Source organism: Octodon degus, unplaced genomic scaffold, assembly GCF_000260255.1.
Source record: "Octodon degus isolate 3935 unplaced genomic scaffold, OctDeg1.0 scaffold00027, whole genome shotgun sequence".
In the NCBI taxonomy this organism is placed as follows: Eukaryota; Metazoa; Chordata; class Mammalia; order Rodentia; family Octodontidae; genus Octodon; species Octodon degus.
This window is the reverse complement of record NW_004524603.1, coordinates 15,919,038-15,944,269: the sequence shown is the minus strand read 5'-3', so window position 1 is coordinate 15,944,269 and position 25,232 is coordinate 15,919,038. Positions and strand designations below refer to the sequence as shown.

Sequence of the window (25,232 nt, the reverse complement as noted above, 5' to 3'; positions counted from 1 at the left end):
CTTGCCAGGGAAGCACTTATTCTATTGAGTCATCTCTCTGGCCCTAAAACTTAGATCTACCTAATTAATTAATTAATTTATTTCTGTACTGGGGATTGAACTCAGGACCTTGCACTTGCTAGGCAAGCACTTAAACTACTGAGCTATCTCCCCAGCCCATCTCTTCTTTATTTTAAGCTGTGTTAGGAATGGAGATGCTGCCTTAATCAGGTGGGCTTGCTAACCCTTCTGCTGAGTGAGACAGCTGTAGAATCCAGCTCAGCCTGAGCATGCTCAGCTCCTTCTTCCCAGCCTTGATCTGCTACGGGTGAGCACGAGCAGGAGACAGCTGTCCGTGGCCACAGGCTCCCACTGGAGACCACTTCTTGGAAAACCACTGCTGCTTGAGTTGCACACTTAGAAGTTTAAATTAAATTGGCTTTTTAAAGGGGCAGCCTGGGTTTGAGGGGTTGGGAAAGCTCCCCAGGTGGTCCTAGTATATATCCAGGGCTAGAACCGGCACAAGTGAAGTGCTCCACGAGAAAGCACCAGAGGGGAGATATCCTGCCTCCCCTGTGGCAGTGGGTCCTACTCCATATTTATCGGTCATCTGCTGAGGTTTCATCCAAGAATGAATTTGTTGAAAGGAAGGAAGGCCTCCCTAAAACAATAGTAAGCCACTGTTCAAACCACAGGGGCAAACTAAATGAAACAGAGTGCTTAGGTAACCAAGGGAGTGAGGAGAGGAGAGCAGGGTGTAAACCCAGGTTGACAGAGCTCTCTCAGGAGTGCTGCCTCACAGCTCTTCATTTGTGCATAAACAATAGCTACGTGGCACTACAGATGTCTAAAGTGCATTGTTATGGACTAAAACAGAAGAGAAGTAAGGCAGAAGTGTTTTGTAGGTCTTCAGCTATGGTTCTTTGCTGAAAGGGATCTGATTGATCGGGGTCTGGATTTCCTTCACATTGTATGGGGCAGACTCCAGAAAGTTCACAGTAGCATTTCCAGAACAAATCCAACTCTCCAGTTCCTGAGTCCTAGAAGGATCCAGAAGGATCTTCTTCTCCTTTGGAACTCAGATCCCCTGTGCATGAATTGTTTGAGGAAAAATAAAAGTTTCTGCAGGAGGCTCACAGGACTAAGATAGAATGTCTTTCTGATTGCTAGGACAAAATACCTGACACCCACAAGTTAAAGGAGGAAAGGTTTATTTTAGCTCACAGTCTGCAGGTAGCTGGCTCCCAGGCAGGGCAGCATGGCAGCATGGCAAAGGGACAGAGTAGAGGAGAAACAGTTCATAGCATGGCAGGAAGGCATGAGGAAGCAGCAGCTTTCTTTCTCTTTCCCTTTTTCATTCCATCCAGGCTACAAGTCTGTTGGGTAGTACCACTCACACCCAGGCTGGGCCTTCCATTGTCTACACCCAGAACTATGCTAAACCAGTTAGTGGAGTAATCCAAGTATCACACCCATAATGTAGTCTCTCTCTCCCTCTCCCTCTCCCTCTCCCTCTCCCTCTCCCTTTCTCCAGCCACCTCCCAGAAGCCTCACTTGTGAGATTATAAGACTTTGGGGGATACATGTAGATATAAGCCATGACACAGAGAAGCAGAGAGGGAGAGGGAGAAGAAAAGGGAGAGGAGAGCAGAGAGAGGAGAGAGAAGAAAGAGTGGAAAAGAGAGTTGTACAGTATTAAGAGATTTCATGGACAGGAATTCTCTAGGTACTGCTTCATTATTTTACATATACTACCAGTAAACTTGAAACTTGACTAAAAATCTTTTTTTTTTAAATCCTAAAGAGTTCAAGGCGGTTTCCTGGGTTTCATTAGAAAGGCTCCCACTCCCGCAGGCAGGAGTAGCCAACTTTTCCAACTCTGGAGAATTTAGTCTTAGAGAGCTCAAGCTTCTGCAGCTCCATTTCAGAAGATGCCTAGGGAAGAAGGTGGCTGTGGGAAGCACAGAAAGATGGCCACCCATGGGACACGAGGAGGCCACCCAGAGAGTGTGCAGAGCACAAGAGGAGCTTTCTAAGGAGAACCATATTTAAGGGAGGAGCAGAAGTGAAACCTGCAAAGAAAGTTCTACAAAGAGGGGCCCAAAATGGAAACCAAGAAATGCTGTAATCCCAGCACTGTGGAGGCTGAGGCAGGAGGATCGCTGTGAGTTTGAGAACAGCCTGGGCTACAAAGTGAGGTCAGAGTCACCCTGAACTGCATAGCGAGACTCTGTCTCAAAAAGACAAAAAAAAAAAAAAAAAAAAAAAAAAAGGGGGGGTGTCAAAGGTGTTAAATGCTGCTTAAATAAAAAGGAAACTTAAGAATGAAAACATATGCAACACAGACAATGTTCATGAAATGCCAAACAAATGTAAATGTCCTCATGGTCCCTGGAGGTTTCCCTCACTCTCCACATCGATAGGACCCACAGCTTCTGAGCAGGCAGGGTACACCTTCCTGAATTAGGAGTCCTTGCCAATTTTCAGCTTTGCACATAGGCTTTCTTTTTTTGGGGGGGGTACAGTAGCTTTATTGATGGTATACAATGGCAGCGAGCCAGGGTTCCCAAGGCCCCTGCCCTCCTCGGGGGCCTGGGATGGAAACTGTGAGGGGGAGATTCTCAGTTTTGGGGTTGAGTATGTCAGTGACTTTATAGTGTGGCCCCTCTGTCCCTCTGGTCTTGCTGGGCTGCGGGGAGGGGGATCACTTACTCCTTGGAGGCCATGTGGACCATGAGGTCCACCACCCTGTAGCTGTAGGCAAACTCATTGTCATATAAGGAAATAAGCTTGACAAAATGGTCATTCAGGGTGATGCCAGCCCCAGCATCAAAGAGTAGTGTCACTATTGAAGTCGCAAGACACAACCTGGTCTTCAGTGTAGCCCAGGATACCTTTGAGGGGACCATCTGATGCCTGCTTCACCACCATTTTGATGTCGTTGTATTGAGCCGCTTTCTCCAGGAGGCAGGTCAGATCCACCACCGAGGCATTGGGAATGGGCACACAAAAGGCCATGCCTGTGAGCTTCCCATTCAGCATGAGAATGACCTTGCCCACAGCCTTGGCAGTGCCAGTGTATGCAGGGATGATGTTCTGGGCAGCCCCACGGCCATCGTACCACAGCTTCCCAGAGGGGCCGTCCACAGTCTTCTGGGTGGCAGTGATGGCATGGACTGTGGTCATGAGTCCCTCCACAATGCCGAAGTTGTCATGGATGACCTTGGCCAGTGGGGCTAAACAGTTGGTGGTACAGGAAGTGCTGCTGACGATCTTGAGGGAGTTGTCGTACTTCTTGTGATTCACACCCATCACAAACATGGGGGCATCAGCAGAAGGGGCAGAGATGATGACCTTTTTGGCACCACCCTTGAGGTGAGCCCCGGCCTTCTCCATGGTGGTGAAGACACCAGTGGACTCCACCACATACTCAGCGTCAGCATCACCCCACTTGATGTTGGCAGGATCTTGCTCTTGGAAGACGGTGATGGGCTTTCTGGTGATGACGAGCTTCCCGTCCTCAGCCTTGGTAGTGCCAGGGAACCTGCCATGGGTGGAATTGTACTGGAACATGTAGACCATGGAGTTGAGGTCAATGAAGGGGTCATTGATGGCCACAACATCCACCTTGCCAGAGTTAAAAGCAGCCCTGGTGACCAGGCGTCCAATACAGCCAAATCCTTTCACTCCGACCTTCACCATCTTGTCTGGATTGCTGCTGGCTGCATGGGAACAACAGCTGTTGGCAGGCAGCATGCAGGAGCAGAGAGCCTGCACACAGGCTTTCTTGAACCACAGAAAGACCATGGGCTCTCCAGTCAGAGGAGAGCCTTCACGATTCCCAAGCACCTTCCTTTTGCACGAGGACAGTAAGGTTTGGTGCTGTGAGCATGGAGGTCACCCCAAGCTACAGCATGTGACTGGAAATGGTGTCTAGTCTATTGAAGATGGGTAGAGGGAGGCAGAAAGGAGGGCAGGCTGCTTGACGGGAGTGCTTGACAACACCCCGCCCTGAGAGAGGCTGGCTCCTGGTGCTCCCTAGGGTTCAGGCTGCGACTGCCTTCTATCTCTAGGCTGCTAGTTCTCACTGTGGCTAGGTCAGAATGGTCTTGGTAAAACCCAACAAGCGCCTGAGGCTTTGGGGTCCTCTAACCACTACAGAATCAACATGTCAAGGGTGATTGGGAACCTGTGTGTCCTACAGTTGTTCCATATGACTCTGCTGCGAGCCGGCACAGAACACCCCCAGGGTGTGAATGCTCTGTGGTCCCCTCTGTCATCACCTCACAGCTGCTGCTGCTTCCCTGAGCCCAAAGGACCTGGTCCTAAATGTCCCTACCCCACCTCTGCTTTTCTTTTCTTTCTTTCTTTCTTTTTTTCTGAAGCACCAAATTTCCATTTAGTTTACTTATTTATTATGTTTGTTATATGTTTTATCCTGCTAGATGTATGTTCCAGGGGACAAGGTTTTCTTTTATGTTGCCATTAGCTGTCCTTATTAGGTACATAGCACATGATGGTAATGGCTGCTGAATAGATGGAGGAAGAAGCAAAGAACCAAGATTTCTACTTATTCTAACCAACAACGTATGGTTAGAAGACTACAATTGAGAGTAAACAAAAGGGCAATAAATTTATCAATAAAATATTAAATAAGAGGATGTAGCTGGGCTGGTCAAATAGCTCAGCAGATTAAAGGGCCTGCATGCAGGCACAGAAGCCAGGGGTTCAATCCCCAGGCCTGCCATGCCAGCCCTGCCCCAGGGATGTGCTGAGATGGCAATTGAGACTAGGCATGATGGTGCGTGCCTGTAGTCCCAGCTCTTGGGAGGCTGTAAACAGCCGGATCACTATGAGTCTGATCTAGTAGTGAGACCCTGAACACCTTGTAGACCCTTCTCTAACATAAAAAATTTAAAAAAGAGGATGTAGCCAATTGTTGGCTTTCTCTTTAGACAGTCATAAGTGTATCCACATAAAAATAGGGAACCAAGTTAAAAAGACACAAAGTCACAGGGAGCCAGGAGACAGCTTAGGGAGGCTGAACATCAGGCACTCAGCTGGGGACCTGAGTCAGTTTCCTGGAAACAACTGTGAAATATCCACATCTCTAGTCTTTTCTGAATTTGTAGGTAGCTCTTGGGTTTGTCGTCCAGCTTCAGGGTTTATTCACGAGATAAAGCTTTGTTTTCCCTTGCAATTCTGAGACTTCTTCCTTTAGAAGCTGGGCAGCTATGTCCTCCCCCATCTGTGTCGTTAGGTACCTTCATACCAAAAGCTCTGGGTGGCATTGTCTTTATTTATGTGGACATTAGTTTGCCTCCACCAACAGTGCTTGAAGTTACTTTAAAAGCACCATCGTATCATGCGGCCATATTTAGGATTCCGTTGGTTTCCAGCTCAGTCTGGCCAGGGATAAGATGTAGAGCTACAGAACAAGTGAAAATGGGATTGCTGCACCCCAGTTCAGGAAGAGACCATCACGGTCATAGCCTGGTGGCACACAAGTCATTGTGACTTATAATGAAAGGATTGCTGAGCATGGCTGGGAAAACAACCTTCCCCCGCCCTTTTTTTTTTTTGCTTAGGGAAACTTCTGCTTGGTAAATCTGCCAGAACTTCCACTCCACCTCCCAAAGGATTAATGGTTTTTTAAAAAGAGCAACTAGGAGATTTATTTAGATTTTTATAGGCTTTTGCTAGATTGTTTGCCCAAGACTATGAGTAAGGAATCCTGGGATCGTATAAAACTTTAATATAGATTGGGAAGTAAAGAAATCTGCTTAATGTTGTTTATTATGGGCTCAGTCAAGTAAGTTTTTTTCAGACAGGTGAAAACATATGTGGACAGTGAGCTTGACAGCTCATTATTGAGAGTAAGGAGGCTATTGGACCATCGTGGTCACTTTACAGTGCACCACACTCTGTAACGCCTCTCGCTCAGAATCTAAAGCCAGTCTCACCGGGGAGATAGCTGCAGCATCAGCACCTGCCTGGCAAGTGTGAGGTTCTGAGTTCAATCCCTGGTCCTGAAAAAAAAAATTCTTCTTAGATTTAAAAAGAATTTTTTAAAAAATGGGGCTAGGGAGATAACTCAGCAGTCTAAGAACCTGCCTGGCAAGCGCCAGGACCTGGGTTTGATCCCTAGTACTGCGTGCCATGTGGTCTCCAGAACCAGGCATGGTGGCACACGCTTGTAGTCCCAGCACTGGGGAGGCTGATACAAATCCGAGGTGTGTAGTGGTCCCTGTATGAAATAAATAAGTAAATAAATGATTAAAGAAAATTTAAAGCCAAGGTTAGCACTGACCGGGCCGTAGATCCAGCTGGATAGTACAGCTGCATGTTCTGCAACAAAATGCCTACAGAGGCTAGACAAAGATAAATGTGGCTCAAGGTTTTGGGGGTTCAAAGTCTAAGCTTGGATAGCACTGTTGGTTTGAGCTTCAGTGGGGATGGCAGATGGTGGAGAAGCAAACAGTTCTATCTCAAACTGGAATGCGGGGGAGGGTGGGGCAGAGGAAGAAGAGAAGAAGGAAAAAGGAAAGGAGAAAGAAAAGTAGGAAAGACAGACCTTTGACAGCATGTTCCAGAGACCTAAGATCCTCTTGTGAGGCCTTTCCCTTCAAGGTCCACAAGCCCTGCTCAGCGAAGCCTCCCTTGAGGACTAAGTCTACAAACGGGCCCCAGAAGCCACTCGACATCCAACAGACCCCAGTAGAAATGGGTGGCCATTTACTTATTCACCTAAATAACCCAGGATGATGGTGGCCCTCTGGGTAGACGGAAGAGACCTGGCAACCTGAGCCCCCGTAGATGTCCGTGTCAGTCAGGAGCGAAGGAGCACCGTGATCACAGCGCGATGTACCAGGACCTTGTTTTTATATCAGACAAACAAGAGAGGCTGGCATCTTGCGCAGCTCCAAGAATCCGGCTCTCTGCCTAATTTTTCACTTTCACCCAGATGTTTCTTGTCAGAGAGGCGCAGTCAATAATATATGACTCTCAGAGGCAGAGGCAGATGTGGTTATTATTCCCTGTAGGCCTTTCCTGCCTTAGAGAAGACATATTGCTCAAGAATGACTACAGTTTTTAAAAATTTAAGTTGATACAGCCAGCTTATGAGTAAATGCATAGCTCCAACCATTTCAGTGCAAAAGTCTTCGCAGAATTACAACCGTCATCATGGTTGTGTTCGGCCTTTAAATTTCTCCTGTAAACTCTCCGGACAGTCGCGTACCAGGGCTTCTAAGGCAGAACACAGTTTTCCAATAATGTTAGGGCAGGCAGCTTTCTCTAGACAGCTTCAGCCTCCAGCAGTCTATTTTTAATATTTGCTTTTATTTCTTAATCCTTCTGAACAATAAAAATGAAAGTCATTATAACCCAGTGCGGCAGTGGTAATACATACTTCAGGGTCCAAAAATACATTGTCCCTGCCTGACCAGTTGCCCATTTTCCAGAATGTCTGGGTTTTTATCTAGCAGCAAGAGACCATTATCCTGCGACATAGTTGTATTCCACTGACACCTAATCTCCTAATTAAAATCAGTATAATGATGGACTGTTTAAATTCTTGTTAAAACCTTGCTTTTCCATTTGCATTTAAAAGAAAACACACTCCTCATCACGGGTACCCCATCCTGGGTTATAATTTGGTTTTCCTTTGCCAGAATCATAATGTCACTCTGCCTTGCCGCTGGTTAAATCTAAAAGAGCATCTAAATGCGCCTCACAGCTTGGCGGTTGCTTAGCAACACCACCAGCCGCCTCCTCTTCGGGGTGAGTTCTAATTGGTCACAACTCTTGACAGGAGTCGCTGACTTATTAAAAATGACACTTGATTATTCACCTAGATGGCTAGAGCTGATACTTATCAACAGGAAATTTTGCATAAAAATGAGTCATGGATGTTTTTCATGTCGCGGTGGCTTTTAGCAAGCGGGAGAAGGAGGTGAGAAGTTTCATTAGCTAGAATTAATTGTTCACTGTAAGTCTCCAGTTTGGAGCGCCTTAAGGTATTTGTTTTGCCATTTTTCCCCCCAGCGAACACTAGGTTTAAATACCTTCCCCCACCCTCATTATCTCGTCCTTATTTATTCAGAAAATCCCCTCTCTGACATCAACTCCAAACCAACACTGCTCACAGGCCTACTGTGTCAGTCAACATTCCATCACTACCGAAAATACCAAAACAATCCACTTAGAAACAGAAAAAGACTGACGTTGGCTCACAATCTGGAGGTTTCAGCCCATGATTTATTGGGCACGTTGCTTTTAGGCCTCTGCTTGGAGTGAGGGTTTGGAGCCAGCATGCCCTTGTGGAAGCTCATGGCAAAGCAGAGCCACTCCCCTCAGGGCCAGGAAGTGAGAGATAGGAAGAGGAAGGGGCTAGAAACCCATAATCCCCTTCTAGACTATGCCTCCAAAAACCCAAAGACCTACCACTAGGCTCCTCCTCTTAAAGTTCCACCACCTCACAATAGCACCATGGACTGGGGCCCAATCCTTTCACAAATGGGCCTTTGAGGGCATTTCACATGCAAGTAATAGCACCAAAGAGGAAGAAATGTTACGTTCTTGTGTTCACAAATATTTATCGTTGGTACCTTTACACAGCTGATAATAGCAAAGGGAAAAGAGGTACATAAATTAGCACATTATGGCCAAGTAGTAGAAGGTGGTAGCAGAGCTTGTGTTCTGTTCTGAGGATCAGACACCACTGGGAGGGAGCAGGGAGTATCCTGGCACTGAGCCCTGAAGATGTTGCTGGCTTTTGAGAGGCACTTTGCTGCAGGAACAAAGGCATCTGGACAGAACAGCACAGGGTGCTTTCAGGGAACAGGGGAGAATGAACAGGCTGGAACACAGTGTGAGGTAAGGGATCAGCAAGGGAGAAAACAGTCAAAGTAGGTGGAGGCACGCTGAGCCAGCCACTCCGTGCCAGGCAGAGTGTTTGGCATGTACTCTGCTAGACAGCCAGGAGCTGTTAAGCACTTGAAAGTCCGGGAGTGATCTGCTTAGCACTCTCCTGCAGGAAAAATGAGTCCACTTTAGCTGTTTAATTTCCAAGGTGGCAGACTGTCCCCAGACCCAGGGGGCAAATCTTTCGAGGGCAGACAAGGGCAGGTGCGAATTGTGCTTCTGCAGGCTCCTTTCTGCAGTAGCCCCAGTGGGGCCAGGCTCCCATGGGCCATGTTTGGTACCAGTGTGGCAGTCTCTACTCCGGCTCCTTTCTCAGTCCCTCTTCGTGTATAGTTGTGTCTCATTCAGGCTTCAAAAGAGAGCCTCTCCTTCCTCCTCCCTGTATAGGAAGCATGTTTCCCCTGGCAGGCACACTCCATTCCCCAAACTCTGGAGCCTCCAAGGGCTTAAAATCAGTGATTTTTTTTTTTTTACATGTACATACAGTTGTTTAAGTGGCTGCTTCCACAAAGCTGTCAGCCTCAGGTTGCTGTAGTTCGATCCCCACAACACTCCAGCCAGCCAAACCACCCCTGAGGGCATTTAGAGCAAAAAAAAAAACAAAAAACCTTATTACATGTACATAACACATCTCAATTCTTCCCTCCCCCTTCCCTTCCACCTTCCTTATTTTGACAGCATCAAATTTATTCAGATATCTTATAATCTGTATAAAGCTAATTATCATATATACAGGTTAGGGCTGGCCAGATAGCTCAGCAGACTAAAGTGCCTGCTTAGGTAAGCTCAGGGACTGGAGTTCGATCCCTGGCACCACCTGCCATGCTGGCCCCGCCCCCAGGGGGCACTGAGCTGGCAACTTAGACTGGGCGTGGTGGCGCATGCCTGTAACCACAGAGCTTGGGAGGTTGAAAACAGGATAACTATGAGTCTGATCTGTGTAGTGAGATCCTGTAGAGCCTGTACTAAATATATATATATATATATATATATATATATATATATATATATGAATTTTTTCCTTTCTTAAGTGCCTAGTGTCAGATCTTCCTAGAATGAAATTACAACCTAGAAGCAAATGGATTGAAGCAAAGGGATTGTGGGCTCTGGTTTTCCGGTGAAAGCAACAAGCCAGGAGCCATACAGTCTGGGGTTCTAATTCTCACTTTTACAAAATGATTTTAGCACAAAATAATCAGGCTGTGCCTTCTAGGTAGGTCTTCATGTAACTCTGACATCAGTGCTGCAAAGGGATGCCACTTCCTGAAGGACCCAGAAATCAGGGGCTTTTTCTGCAGCCCCAAGCTGATGTCTCCATCTGATGCTTAGTGACCACCTTGGACTTTCCTAGGACATTGGTGGAAAGGGATGTTCCAACTCACTGCAATTAGATCCTGGCTCGGGATGAGCCTGGGCCCTCAGGGAAATTACAGTGTGATGCTTAAGTGAGAGGTAGAACCAACTGGGGTCCCAGACGTTTAATTCAGATCCAGTTTTCAGCAGACTACACTGTCCCACTAAGACAGAAAGAGCGCCTCCATCCTCTGATACCTTCGGTGCCTTCTGTGTCCACACTCAGGGAGCAGGTAGCCCATCCACCAGCGCAGCACTTCCACAGACCCAAGTGAATGAAGAAGACTGTGCTCATTTCCAAAGTAACAAATGCTAAAAAACTTAATAGTGGATGATAACACACAAGAGCCGCCATAAGAAAGTGAGATCAGTTGGGTACAGTATTAGTAATCTATTGCCAGTTATCGAGGTTTCACCAAAGCCTAGCAGCTTGAAACATCAAAGCCCTGTTAGCTCATTGTCCTGTGGAGTCCTGCCTGGCTTAGCTGGTGCCTCTGCTTGGGTCTCTTGGTGTACTGGCTGAGTGTCAGCCCTGCCTACAGTTTCCTCTGAAGGTCCAACTAGGGACAGTCTGCTTCCAAGATGACGTGTGTGGGTATCAGGGGGTTGGGTTCTTGCTGGGCTGTGGAAGATAAAATAGAAGCTTGTACCACATCTCTTAGTCAGTGAGGACCTCCAGAGGGTCTCAGCACAGTGTCACTCAGAAGAGCAGTCTCGTGACTTAGCACAAGGTGGGATGACAAGACAGGAGGTTAGGAGAGTCTCTCAAAAAGGTTTCAGTTAGTACGCATGTGTGTCAGGCATTGTAACTAATACTACGGGGATGTGCGTGCACTGGGTTTTGTTCTCAGTAAGCATCCCTACTCCAAGTGACTGGTGGCAAAGCCGGGATCAAAATGAGGAAGGGGATAAAGATGAAGAGACAGATGCAGGGGAAGAAGGGCCAGTGTCCTGAGGAGGCGAGAGCAGATGGCGCTCTGGGGAGTTGTCCGTGAGGAAGGAGGGGTGAAGAGGGAGGGACTGTAGGCCTATCTGCAGGTCGGGGCTGGGATCCTGCAGAGGGCAGATGTCACACTGGGACCACTCACTAGCTAGAGCTGTGTATTTTATTTTGCATATTCTGCTTCTAGCTTCTGCCACAATGCTTCAGGGAGGCATTATTATTCCCATTTTGTAGATAAGGAAAAAAAAAAAAAAAAAAGACAGCTTAAGCTCAGGTCTCACCATGGAGGGAAACCAACCATGAGCAGTGGGCTCATGTATACGTCCTTTGCGGGTACCTTCTAACAGGCCAGAGTCTCACCCCGAGAAAGAACACCCCAGTGTGGAATTCTGGGGGACCATCTATGGCAGTGGGATCTCTCCTTTGAGCAGGGGACTTGCTCAGCAACTCCTGATCATTACTACTTCTTCTTTTTTTTTTTTTTTTTAATGTATTTAGTACAAGGTCTATAGGGTCTCACTACACAGGTCAGACTTATAGTGATCCTGCTGTTTTCAGCCTCTCAAGAGTTGGGATTACAGATGAGCACCACCCCGCCCAGTCTCAATTGCCATCTCAATGCGCCTGGGGGTGGGACCAGCATAGCACTCTGGGAAACGAACCCCCGTCCCTGTCTCTGCCTAGGCAGGCACTTTAATCCACTGAGCTATCTGGCCAGCCCTTCATTACATCTTGTGTTGCCTCTTTTGACTACTCAGAAGTCTCTGCCAGGGCTGGCCAAATAGCTCAGTGGATTAAAGCACCTGCAAGCAGGCACAGGGGCTGGGGGTTCAATTCCTGGGCCTGCTGTGCCAACCCCGCCCCCAGGGCACGCTGAGACAGCAATTGAGACTGGGCGTGGTGACACACACCTGTAATCCCAGCTCTTGGGAGGCTGTAAACAGGCAGATCACTACGAGTCCGATCTAGTAGTGAGACCCTGAACGTCCTGTAGATGCTTCCCTAAAATACAAAAAAAAGAAGTCTCTCCCACCTTGTGGAGTTCAGCCACTTGTGCCTCATCTTGAGTTATTTTTTTTAAGCTGGGGGATTAAATGCTGTAACAAGGTCCAAGTTCATGGGACCCTCCTCCCAAGACTGAGTGTAGTGCTTAGCCCTCCGTAGTTACTGCTAGCTGCCAAGTAGCCGCCTGGCCATCCATGTGGTCTTCCTTCCACAGAGACAGCAAGGAGGGAGGGGAGTGAAGTGAAGTGCAGTCTCCCCAAACTTGGTTGCTGGACAGTAACCCCAGTCTTGGTCAACTCAGACAGCAGCGGCACAATCCCAGAGGTTGGGAGGCTTAACCAGCAGACATTTTCTGATGGTTCTAGGGCCTCAGGTTGGAGGCTGTCTCCTCTTTTATTGGTGGCTGCCATTTTGCTGTGAGCTCATGGGACCTATTCTTGTGGGTGGGACGGGAAGGAGAGGGAAGGAGAGAGAACAAGAGAAAGGGGACAAAGGAGAAAAAGGAAAGACAGAACACGTTGGTGCCTTTTATAAAGACACTAATCCTTTCGTCTCAGGCCCGACCCTTAAGGCTTTGTTTAGCTTTAAAGACTTCCTAAGAGGCCCTGTTTCTAAACACAGCTATATGGAGGCTAGAACAACAACGTATGAATTTAGTGAGGGACACAAATGTATGGTCTATACAAACCCGCCAGAAATCATTTTAAGTGATTATTAACCTTTCTATATTATAGGGCATTAAGCACAATAAATATACGTTATGAAAAGTTTGGAATAAAATAAAAAGGTGCTCATCATGACTCGTGTGATGGCACAGGCCGCTAATCCCAGCACCCTGGGAGGCAGAGGCAGGAAGATGCGAGTTCAAACCCAGCCGGGGCAACTTCCCAATTTAGCAAGACCCTGATGAGGCTGTAGCTTAATTGGAAGGCCCTGGGTTTAAACCCTGTCCCACTCAAAGGAAAAAAAGAAAAACTTCACTCATCATCCTACAAAGAAGATGAAAGGTAACAACCAAATTAGAGTCTTACAGTTAAGGTTGGAAAGCAGCAGCACTGTGTAGTTCTCAGTGTGTGCAAATTTGTACAAAAACCTAGAGAAGAATGGCCGGGTTTGTGCAAAGATTAGGAGAACCCATCAAAGGGAGCTTTTGTTTGTATGCAACTCGTGTGAGAGTAAATATTCCAGAACCGCTGTGCGTAAGGCAGGGAAGAAAATCAGAAACAATGGCTACTGGCCAACACACGGATCATGCGCTGCTGTCTTACAATATGTTCTCCACATTGCTTCTTGAAACATTTTTCATATTACATGCCTCATCTCATATCACATTAACCCAAATAAAAATGTCATTATCCATTCAGTTCGACAGACAACAGGCAGAGGGAGGAGAAAATTGCGATCGCATCAGGCAGTAACAAAGCTTGCTGGTCAGAAGCACTCGGAGACGCCAGCGGTTGGCAGCTGATCCTGTTCCCTCACTGGCCAGGCCGTTGCTTGACTTCTTAACACTCAGGATTTGTTTCTGAGGAGTCCTGTGGAAATCAAATTTCACACTGCATCTCTTTTGTCACCTTAAAAAACTTTAAGTTTGATATCTATGAGACCTTCTTTCAGTATTTTCTTTTTTTAAAAGATTTACCTAGGACTGGCTTTAAACCCACTGTGCAACCCAGGCTGACCTCAGATTCACAGAGATCCTCCTGCCTCAGCCTCCGGAGTGCTGGGATTACATGTGTGCACCGCAATGCCCGGCTTCCTTTCAGTATCTTTGTTGTTTTACTCTTTTAACCTCTTACTATTCTGATGAAAGATATTTTGCTATCTGTGGTTTTATTAAAATAGAGTTCACTTACACCATTAAGGGTATTTAAATAATTGGGGTAATATCGCTAATGATGTCAACCACAGAAGTGTGACTTTGATAGGACTGAGTTCTCTCACCTCGGAGGAAATCTGAGACTTTGGGGAAATCAGGACCCAGAGACCATTGAAAGGGACCTATTCACACACACACACACACACACACACACACACACACACACATCTTTCTTTACTGGTACATTATCAAATCAATGGCTTGTGAGGATTTAGAAAAGCAGTAGTAGTGAAAAGTCAACCCAGGTACTAAGAATAAGTCAGAACTAATGCACCTTCCTTTTTTCTTCCTTCTTTCTTTTTTTAATCCTTTTCTTTTCTTTCCCTCTTTCTTCCTGCTTTCTTTTCTCCCTCCCTCCTTCCCTTTTTTTCTCCCTTCCTCCCTCCCTCCCTCCCTCCCTTTCTTCCTTCCTTCCTCCCTCCCTTCCTTCCTTTCTGCTAGTGAAGACTGAACCCCAGGCCTCTACCCTGAACTACATCCCAGCTCTATCTTTTGTCATTTTGAGAGAGGGTCTCCCTAAGGCATTGAGTTTCCCAGTCTGGGTTCAAACTTGTGATCCTCCTGACTCAGCCTCCCACGGGGCTAGGATTATCAGCGTGTGCAGCCATGCCTGGCTTATTTCTTTCTCGAGTGCGTTTCAGGACAGGGAGTTGAGGCACCCTGCATTTCCGTCTCGGCCAATCCCCTGACAAGGCCTTCCCCAGTCAATTACTGGCATCTGGCTGAGAATTTAGGTCCACGCACAGTTGGTGGAGGGAGGATGAAAATCCTGCAGGTATCTGACGTAGCCGTCTGTACTCAACCCTGTACATTCAGCCACAATCTGAAAGGAGACTTGGAAGACACACTTACCACATTAAAGATGGACAAGGAGGAACCAGCCAATGCCTTGTTCTCCACATGTCCCCTGACAGAACCACTAGTGGGGCCCGGGGGACACAACTCTCTCCTAACACCACAGAGCACTCAGGGCTGGCTTGCAGAGGTGGAAGGGAGGGAGTCCAATGAAGCCACACATCCCCACATCCCACCCGCAGCTGCGCAGCCTATGGCCCTCCACCCAGCTTCTCCAGCCACCACAGGTTCTAGGACAGGTCACGGACGATTGTTCTCAGAACTCGTGCCTGGCGGTCATTTTTACAGAAGTAAATGTAATGCCTTTCTAGTAAATGGACCCCAAAGGGTAAGAATCAATTGTGCACGGTTGTGGTTCATGGAAAAAGACCTTGTTGTTTTCTTTGACTGACCTGACCTGAGCCTCGTTTCGCCTGTGTTATGTGTCTTCTGAAAATATCAGCGTAAACCTGGCCTTGCAACAGCTGCAGGGTGCTACTTACAGGACGTGATTCATTTACCTCTTACTGTCCTGCATGTGAAATCGGGCTGCGTTCCACTGATGTGGCTGCCTTTGAGGAGCGACATCATGTGGTCGGAGATGTTGTGGAAGGGATGGAGAACAACTGTCTTGGAAAGTTGGATGTTCCTGTCTAGGTGTTGGGGCCCTGTCACAGGGAAGTGGACAGAAATGAAATGAGTGAGAAGTTGTTGGAGGATGTGTTAGCTTTCTGTCGCCATAACACACAATACCTGCAATAATCAGTTTATAAAGAAAAAAGGTTACTGTGGCTCACAGTTTTAGAAGTTTTCCTCATTGATTAGTTGTACACATTGCTTGGGGCCTGTAGCGGCCCAGCAGGGTAGTGGCATTTGGCAAAATGAATCTACTTCTTTTGTAGCTAAATTGAAAGGATGAGGAAGAGACTGGCCCCTCAACCCTTTAAGACATCCCTAATGACTTAAAGACCTACTGCTGGGCCACACCCATCAACAGCTTCTCCCTCTAGTGGCCCTGTGGAACCAGTCTTTACCACGTGTACCTTGGGGGACACTGACGCTCCAAATAATAGCAGAGGGAGCCAGATTTTACTTCAGTACAATAACATACATTCTGGTAAGAAGAGTAGCATCCAATGGCATTCTCCCCAAAGCCTCAAGGTTTTCAGAGCAAAAAGTAGCTATTGTGTCATGCACACAATTCACTCATTTATTGAACAAACAATTACTATGTGCCAGGCACTGTTTGAGGTTCTGGAGCTACAAAAGGGAGCACACAAAAACCTCCCCTCCCAGTGTAATATTCTGATGTCAAAATAGTGAAATCTAGACCTAAAAATAACATTTTGAAACACGTTTTCCATCAGAGATACTCAGAGCAACGCATGGGACAGCACAGCGCCGGAACCGAGGTGCTGCCTTAAAATGCGCATTGCTCACTCTGGCTCCCCTCCCCATTTCCAGACTGGCCACACTCAGAAGAGAATAAAAAAAAATCACATAGTGGCCACTTACTGCAGTGGAGTGACAGGTAGTCAACAGTGAGGTCAAAATTGGTTGACCTGGGTGATGGTTGCATGAATATTCATTATATCATTCTCTATGATTGAAATTTTCCATAATAAAAATATCTTAATATCAAAAAAAAAAAGTTTTCATATATGGGCTAGGCACTCTCTTGAGGTCCAGAGTTATCTAAGTATTCGAAGGCTTAAGCAGCTTAAGCACACGGGAACAAGCATCTATCAGACGTGCTCTAAAAATAATTCCTGGGTTAATTAAGAAGCTGAAATCTATGACCTTAGGTTTCCTTGGGTAGGAAAATGCTGTGTTCTCATGGAAGAGCTAACATATAATTGGCACAACATGGACCTGGGTGATCCCCATGCTAAACCCTCGTCGAGTAACTGAGCGCTGACTCTCAGCTTTGTGTTAGCACCCGATAAACACTTTCATAATTATTTCACCATATTTACTTGAAACCTTGAAAGCATGTCCTTGGGCCAGGGAGATAGCTCAGTAGAATAAGCGCTTGCCTGGCAAGCACAAGGTCCTGAGTTCAATCCCCGGTACCGCAAAATAAATAATTAATTAATTAAAAAAAAAATAAAGTCATGTCTGAAAGCATTTCCTTGTTGCTCTCCCCCTGCAAAATAAAAGATGGTTCAAAGTACTATGATCTTTTTTTTTTTTTTTTTTTTTTTTTTTTTCCGGTACCAGGAATTGAACTCAGGACCTTGCACTTGTCAGGCAAGCACTTGTTGCACTGAGCTATCTCCCTGGCCCCCTCAAAGTACTCTGGATGTTTACACCTATTGCATTTCACAAATATCTGTCCATTCTAGAACTTTCTTTTTCATCTTGGCTATGGAAAAGGTGCTCTCAAAAAAGTTTGTTTTTCTTCTTCAGAAAGCATTGAAAATAAACACATTAGACCCCCTACCTGCATAGTGCTCTAATTACTCCTCTGTTATCCATTTTCAGATGATGCCACTCATCAGCCAAGCCTGTGACCTCCTCCTGGCTCATTTAAGACGCTGTGCAGAACTGGGGGATGCCTGCGACATCCAGAGGTAAGGCCCACCTTAGAGATGAGAGTTGCAACTTGGAATGTCTGCTTCTTGTAACTGCGCACAACTGCTAGACAGTTTCCTTGGGCCCAGCAACTCGTGGGAACCCTGGGCTCTCATAAAAGCATGGCCAGCTCAACCAACAGGAAGAAGGCAGACTCACTCAAAATAGGAAACGGAAGTGGCCAAAGCCCAGGGCTGTATACCTTGCCCAGGAAGCCCAGGTAGGCCGTGGTTAGTCTGTGGGTGGGCATGACCTCTCATATGTGCAGCCCCACAGTGGGGAGGACACGCCTGGGTGAAAGGACAGCGCCCTGGGGGACACCCTACATTTTCACACCTAGGAACATCATGGGCACCTCTGGACAGCAGCCATGGCCAGGGCAGACACCAAACGGAAACAACGGATTATCTGGCTTTTCTCTTAGAGATTTTTGGTGGGTTTGTGCCAAGACATGGCTTACAGCAGCCTAGGAACGAATAGGATGGGGAAGTCAGATCAGCCGGAAGCTGCCCTTCAGCACAGTGGCTAGTAAAATGACAGCGTGATCGTCGCCCACATTGATCTAGCACCACACTGGTGACCGAGACTTCCCATCCACGTGCTCTGCCATGGCAGGGTGCGTGCCTCGGCGAAAGACAAGGTGGCCTTGGCGGCTATAAAAGCAAAGTAAATAACTCTTTAAGCTCTGAAAGCTTCAACCGGTAGGGTCGGAGGAGCTCACACCCAACAGCCTCGTTCTGTTTTTATCATCATGAGGAAATGTGTGGTCAGCTGTAAGAAGCACTCTCAATGGAAGTCCTTGGCGAATGTCATTTGTCCCTTAATGATAAGTTGGTGGCTGCGGAACTGGGGTAGAAGAGAGCTAAATATGTGCCTGCATTAGGGACAAAAATAGACCTTGTAATTATAAAAGGGCGCTAACACCCCGGTTGTCAGCCTTCTTAAAAAGAGCTTTATCTGACTACTCCTATAAGAAAACAAATAATAATAATAATAATAATAATAATAATAATAATAGTTGTAGTTTGAACAGCTTCTTATAGGACAGGTTCCCTACAGCCAAAGGGGTTAAGTATTCCGGCACGCCTGCCAGTCTTTCTCCTGTTACTGGTTTCTAAAGTACAGTGTACCTTTCCATAGTAATCTCTGCTTGATCGCGAGGCCTGCTGCAGAACTTGTCAGGTATTTCTTTGGGGGTGAAGAGCCCTTGTTTATTTTGTTGGTTACTCTTTTAAAAACTGCACAATCATGAGGAGCTCAGTTAACAGAACTAGATAATCAGGTGGGTCATCCATCAATACCAGCTTGATGGGTGTCAATAAATCAATAGATTCCAGCCGGAGGTGGGCTTCGCAAGCACGGCTTTGGGGCAACACCCAGAGTCTGTGTCTCCTCTTTCCCCTCCCTCATAGGCAGGACAGTCTCAGGTGGCTTCATGGTGCTTCCTCTGCTCATCGGCTTAAGGCCAGTGACAGCCGGAGGGCTAAGTGGTGCCCTGTACTGATTTCCGCTCTATGGCTTCCCACCCTGCCCATATTTTATGTTGTTCTTTCAGGGCGTGTCTCAGTCTAGTTCAGGCTGCTCTAGAGCTCACTGTGAAGCCCAGGCTGGCCTCGAAATCCCGGCGCTCCTCCGGCCTCGGCCTCCCCGAGCCTGTCTCTTCCCATATCCTACCACTGCCGCTCAGCCCACAGCTGCTCTAGGGTCCCGCCCGGAGCTGCAGGAGGCTCCTCTGGGGGCCAGGAGAGCAGTGCCTGGCTTTGTCAGGAGGGGTGCACTGTGGGTGCTCAAGGCCACTGTCCTTCAAAACTGAAGTGTCCCCCTCTCCCTAGGTACTACCAAGCATTCGCCACAGATGTGGTGGCAAGTGTGGCCTTCGGCACCCAAGTGGACTCGCAGAAGGACCCTGAGGACCCCTTCGTGCAGCACTGCAGGCGCTTCTTCACTTCCCGCATCCCCAGGCCCCTCCTGGTCCTAATCTGTAAGTCCAGCCCACCTCTGGCAGCCCAGAAGCCTAAACCCCACTTTCCGAATTCCACTCCTCAGGGCACAGGCGCTGGGAGTTGCCACCAGGGTGCCCTTCCCGTGCCCTGGGGCCTCTTATCTCTGAAGCTAGGAATTTCTGCTTCACCACTGCCAGCGCGAGGACAGTGAGCCAACAATCCAAGCTAAATGCTGTGCATGGGTCGCTTCAGCTCACCCTAGTGTCAGCCCATATGAAAAGTGTTCTGAGCCAGGTGTGTTGGCCACCCCCGTAATCCCAGCACTCAGGAGGGTGAGGCAGGAGGATCGCTGTGAGTTCAAGGCCAGCCTGGGCTACATAGTGAGAACCTGACTCAAACCAACAACAAAAGGTTCTTGTCTCCATTTTCCAGATGAGTAGTGGCCGGGGAGATGGCTCAGTGGAGTAAGCACTTCCCTGGCAAGCTCGAGGGCCTGAGATCAATCCCTGGTTCAGAGGCTGGGGAGATGGCTCAGTGGAATAAGCACTTGCTTGGCAAGCGAAAGGACCTGCATTCAATCCCCGGTTCCACCAAAAAATAAATAAATAAATAAAAAGTAAAAGAAACTCCAAGAGACAGATCACATATTACCTACACTGCTGAGCTAAGTCCACTTTCTAGATGAGAAAACAGGCTTGGAAAAGCAGAGCCAAGACCGGAACTCAAAGCCTTTCATTTTCTGGGGCATCCTACCTCCCCCCAGAAATTGCCTCCACTGGAAGGCAGCTACTGTGTAATGACCTAGAGGCCACTGGCTAGGTGGCCCGATGCTGAGGAGACTGGCCCATTGATTTTATTTTGATTTTACAAGGGAGTTTTTGCCCTCTGGCCACTTCTCGCACCTTCTCGCTTTTATGGAGGTGCCAGAGGATGTGATCATCGTCACTGATTAGCGCCTTGGTTCCCAGGTGGCGTGCTGAGCTGGTTGGTCCTGTTCACTCCTCAGCCAATTTTGTTCCCATTTCTGATCCAGTCTCAGTGGTGGCCCCCGCTGTCCCCTCTGTGGGCTCCACGCTCTAGTCGGAGGAGAGGTCACTGTGGTGGAGAAGCAGCCTCTCCCTTCTCCCCTCATGCTCCAGCCCAGGATGCTCCTCCCAGCACCCCTCAGAGGGATTAAGTGCACCGGACCCACAGACAGGCCCCATGCTGCACGGGGCACATGAGGAGACTGTGGCAGCTTTTAGGGACAGTGCAGGGGGCTGCTCTAGGGACCTGAGAAACCAGTGGAAGAAAATGCAGAAGGCCACAAAGTTAAGACAGCAAGCGAGCTCCTGGCCCTCGCTAAGATGTGAGTCCCGGCCTGCAGTGCAGCCTCTGTTGATGAAATATAGTGACCTGGGCCTCATGTCCAGACCTGTCATTCCATCTAAAGCCCGAGAGGGGCCTGCTGAGGGCCAGCTGGGGGTGGGGCTGGTTGCTGAGTGCTTCTAAGAGCAGGGATGGCTGGAGGGGCAGGGATACCACAGGCTGTGACCCCAGCACCAGGAGCGATCCTCAGGGGCCAGGCCAGCCCCCCTGCCCCAGGGACCCCAGCTCCATACTGACACTCGCTTCCTAGCGGTGGGAATCTAATAGCTGTGGTTTATTGTCGCCCTCTTTGCAACACACTTTTGTTTTTTTCTCTTTCAAGTCTCGTTTCCATCCATTATGGTCCCCCTGGCCCGGATTCTACCCAATAAGAACCGAGATGAACTGAATGGCTTTTTTACCAAACTCATTAGGAGCAGGATTGCCTTTCGGGACCAGCAAGCAGCAGAAGAGGTAACGCGTTTTAATAGGGCACCGCCTGGAAATGGAATGGAGCCTGCTTTGGCGTGGGTGCTCGTTTCCTCCTCTTGCCTCCCAAGCCTGCACGTCACGCACACTGTCCTCCGGCGACCTGCCATCCCCAGCTTTCCTGGGCCAGCAGAAAGCAGAGAGAAAGGTGGACGAAGGTCACACCAGAAAGAGAAAGGGCAGCAGCAGGGGATGGGAGAGGACAGGATGGTAGAGCGGAGACGCCCCCTCCTTGCAGGATGGAATGTGCCCCAGGTCTGCCAGCAGCCCAGCCCTGCTCCCAGCCTAGGGGAGAGCAGCCCGGAAGATCTTTCTAGGTAGATGTGCCCTTGCTGCTTTAATGAGCATATTCTTTCTATTGAAAAGTGCCAGGATGGAGTTGCAGGGTACGGAGCTCTTGGAGAGGACTTCAGTGACTGCCTGGCACTAGGGAGGGCATCCCTTGGAACCAGGCTGGGCCCTGTTCCACACACTTGAGCGCCAGAGTTTTCATTCCTCTTCACACTTGACTCTGCCTGGCACTTAGTAGGGATAGAACAGGCATCTGGCTGAACCTGCTAAGAATAGAACTTTCCAGCGTGAGAGAGAAGACCCCATTGGGGTCTGCTGTGTGGGCATAAGGTTGCTCTTTAAGGGCCTGCCTGGAGGAAAGAAAGGTACCAAGAGGAAAGGCAAGGCTGGGGTTAGGGTCTTCTCACCCCACACAACACAAAGGAAAGCCTGCGGTGCTTTCGTTAGGGTTTTGGCCTGTGGTGGAGTCAGAATCTGCTAGAGGCTGGTGTGCGGAGTGGTCCCACGCGGAGCACCACCTAGCAAGTGGGTCTGGATCCAGAAGGGCCATGGTTTTCTTTCTTTCCCCTGACTCCTTTATTTATTTATTATTTTTAGGCAGGATTTTGTGTTGCCCAGGCTAGCCTCCCTGTAGTGTTCCTCCTGCCTCAGCCTCCCAAGTAGGACTGGGATTACAGATGTGTGCATCACACCCAGCTAGAAGCACCATTTTGCAACCTCAATCTTGCTATGAAGGAATGCCCTATGAAAGCTTTTTCTCTGTCTCTCTGTCTCTCTCTGTCTCTCTCTCTCTCTGTCTCTGTCTGTCTCTGTCTCTCTGTCTCTCTGACTCTGTTTCTCTCTCCCCATCTCTGTCTCTGTCTCCATCTCTCTCTCTGTTTCTGTCTCTGTGTCTGTCTTTGTCTCTCCCTCTCCCTGTCCCTGTCCATCCCTGTCTCCCTCCCTCCCTCCCTCCCTCTCCCTGTCTCTGTCTCTCCCTCTCCCTCTCCCGCTCCCTCTCTCTCTCCCTCTCTCCCTCATATGCATACACACCACACCTCTACCCTGAGACTCACTGGCTGTGGAATCAAGCTGAAAATGTAAAAACTGTTGCACTGAGTGACTTACTAAGAGGTGAGAGGTTATTAAAGATCCAATTACCAGGATTGCCTAGAGCTTTTCCTTTTATAAACTCTACAGCTATTTGTTTCAAATAATGAGTTGATCTGAGAAAAACCTCCCAACCACAAATCCAGGGCTGCCTGTGTGAAGACAGAGCTATATGGTTACTAAGAAAACTTGCTTTCAAGCCATCTGAACTCTACATTCATTCCATCAAGCAGATGTGTGTTTGCGCAGGGAAAATACTGCACAGATGTTAAAAGGTAAATATTTTTCTAAGCCCTAGCCGATGGGTGGATTAGACACCTACATCTATCAGGGCGCATATTTTTCTTGGATATAACCATAAACCAGCACCGTTTCCGTCCTCCATGGGCAGTGCTGGAATTGCCTCCGCGATGCAGTGTGAATGGAAGCAGCCCATCTATGCCAATGTCCCGCTCCAGCACGTCCCCTGGGGAGCAGCCCCTTCCTCTGGCCTCATTAGCTGGAGGTTAGGACAGATTTCTCTAAGCCTCCTCTGGCCCTTTGGCAGCCTGGCTGAGCCAGGGTAGAAGAAACGATGCCAGTTACAGTTCTGCCCCTGGAAAATACATAGGGTGGGCACGGCTGTATAACTTCCCTCTTGTCATTGTCCCTATTCCAACCCAGCAAAGCTACAACAAGGCCTCAGGGAACAGAGCTGTATCACATATTATACCCCAAGGGGTTTCAAATGGGCCAATCCACTATAATTCCAGCACCTGAGAGGCTGAGGCAGGAGGATCATCAGTCTGACCTGTACAGTGAGTTCAAGGTCAGATTGAAGTACATAGGGAGACATGGGGAGGGAGGGAGGGAGAGAGAGAAGGAGGGAGGGAAGAGAGAGAGAGGGGGGGGGGCAGGCCGGCCGGCTGGCCAACCCAGAGGTCCAGAGACACGCTAGGGTCTTGGGCCAGCATCCAGGAGCCAGGGGACAGCAGATGCCTATTTCCCCTGTACCATCGTGAGCTGGTGAGCAGGGCCAGGGTGGAGCGAGACCTCTGACCTTCACTGACCTTCACTTACCCTTTGCCTCTTTCCTTAGGGTCCAAGTAGGCAGGTGGAAAGCGAGGCCTTAACTCCTTGGCCTCCAGTGCATAATGCCCACAGCCTTGGCCATGGGCCCTTCTAGGCACTCAGCAGACACCTTCCAAGGCCACCAAGCCAAGTGGCAGAGTGGCAGAGACCTCCTAAGCCACTGTGCTGCTCTAAACAGCATGCTGCTGTCATCAAACCCAATACAGCTTACCTTGGGACTGGGGAGATAGCTCGGCGGTCTAAGCACCTGCCTGGCAAGCACAAGGACCCAGGTTCCATCCCTGGTACTGCATGGCGTGTAGGCCCTGGGACACTGGGTGTGTCGTGCTGGCCACTGAGACTGGGCATGGTGGTGCATGCCTATAATCCCAGCACTGGGGAGGCTGAGACAGGAGGATCACTATGAGTCTGAACTGCATAGCAAAACCCTGCATCAACAAAAATCAGTCCTCCAACAAAGCGTTCCTTGAAGCGCATTGGCTGTTCTGCATTTTGACTAGTTGCGTATTTAATATGGATCAGGACAGTGCTAGGCTTGGGTGGGACACAGGAGTGAGGGGCCTGCTTGAGCGGTGCTGGTTATCGCATGATGCAGAAAAGCAGCACACATGAAGTGACTGCAGTCTACAAAGACAGACATGGGTTTGGGGATACAGCTCAGCGGCATAAGCGCCTGCCTGGCAAGCACAAGGTCCTGAGTTCAATCCCCAGTACCGCAAATAAATAAAAATATATAGACTGCCAGGTGTGGTGGCGCACATCTGTAATCCCAGTACAGGAAGAGGCTGAAGCAGGACAATCACTGTGAATTTGAGGTCAATCCAGACTATATAGTGAGTTCCTGTCACAAGGAAAAAATTAAAAAAGCTAAAAAGATGGAGCTGGATCCCAGTGTGTGTGGCATGCATTATTCATGTAATAGAAATTCAGAAGCCAACAAATTGAAAAAATGTCACAACTAGTACTCTGAAATTATAATATTTCCCTGTTGGAGGTTCCGAGACTCTTTTGCTGTTTTAATCCCATAAACTGGGGGCCTGGCCCTAGCTCAGTCCTTTAAAGTGGCTGCTTCCACAAAGCTGTCAGCCTCAGGTTGCTGGAGTTCGAACCTCACACCTCTCCCGCTGGCCAAAAGTGCCCTGAAGGCATTCGAGGACCAAAAAAAAAAAAAAAAAAAAAATCCCATAAACTTCAGAAAAGAGCAACATCTTGGTTGCCATTCCTCACGATGAAGGGCGTTTCAGAGAAGACAGGCGCTGGGGATATGCTGTTATGCTCAAGCGATAGGCCAACATCCCTATAGTCAGAGTTAGTGGTCGTAAAGGACAGGCAACATGCAAATGACGGATGAGAGAGGTTGGGGGGATTAGAAAGTTCTAACCACTTAAATGGGGCTGGGGATTGCTGCAAAAGGTGGACTCAGGGGAAGAGAATGCTAAGTCTGGGGACCTCGAGGATAGGCTTCACCCCGCCACTGCCCTCCCACCCCAGGAGAGAACACAGGCAGCCC

The 25,232-nt window shown here is 48.4% G+C and overlaps 1 protein-coding gene and 1 pseudogene across 2 annotated transcripts in view; one reads left to right on the top strand and one right to left on the bottom strand.

Annotated features, from left to right (window-relative positions):
• The window catches only part of Tbxas1 (thromboxane A synthase 1), a 204,968-nt gene that overhangs the window by 133,372 nt on the left and 46,364 nt on the right, over positions 1-25,232 (top strand). Inside the window, exons 6-8 of the mRNA XM_004629042.2 lie at positions 17,403-17,491; positions 19,325-19,473; positions 21,126-21,256. Coding sequence (XP_004629099.1) covers positions 17,403-17,491; positions 19,325-19,473; positions 21,126-21,256 — 369 coding nt within the window. The remainder of the gene's footprint in view (positions 1-17,402; positions 17,492-19,324; positions 19,474-21,125; positions 21,257-25,232) is intronic.
• Positions 2,688-3,689, bottom strand: LOC105741896 (annotated as a pseudogene). The gene has a single exon (XR_001117045.2). The product of XR_001117045.2 is annotated as a glyceraldehyde-3-phosphate dehydrogenase pseudogene (transcript).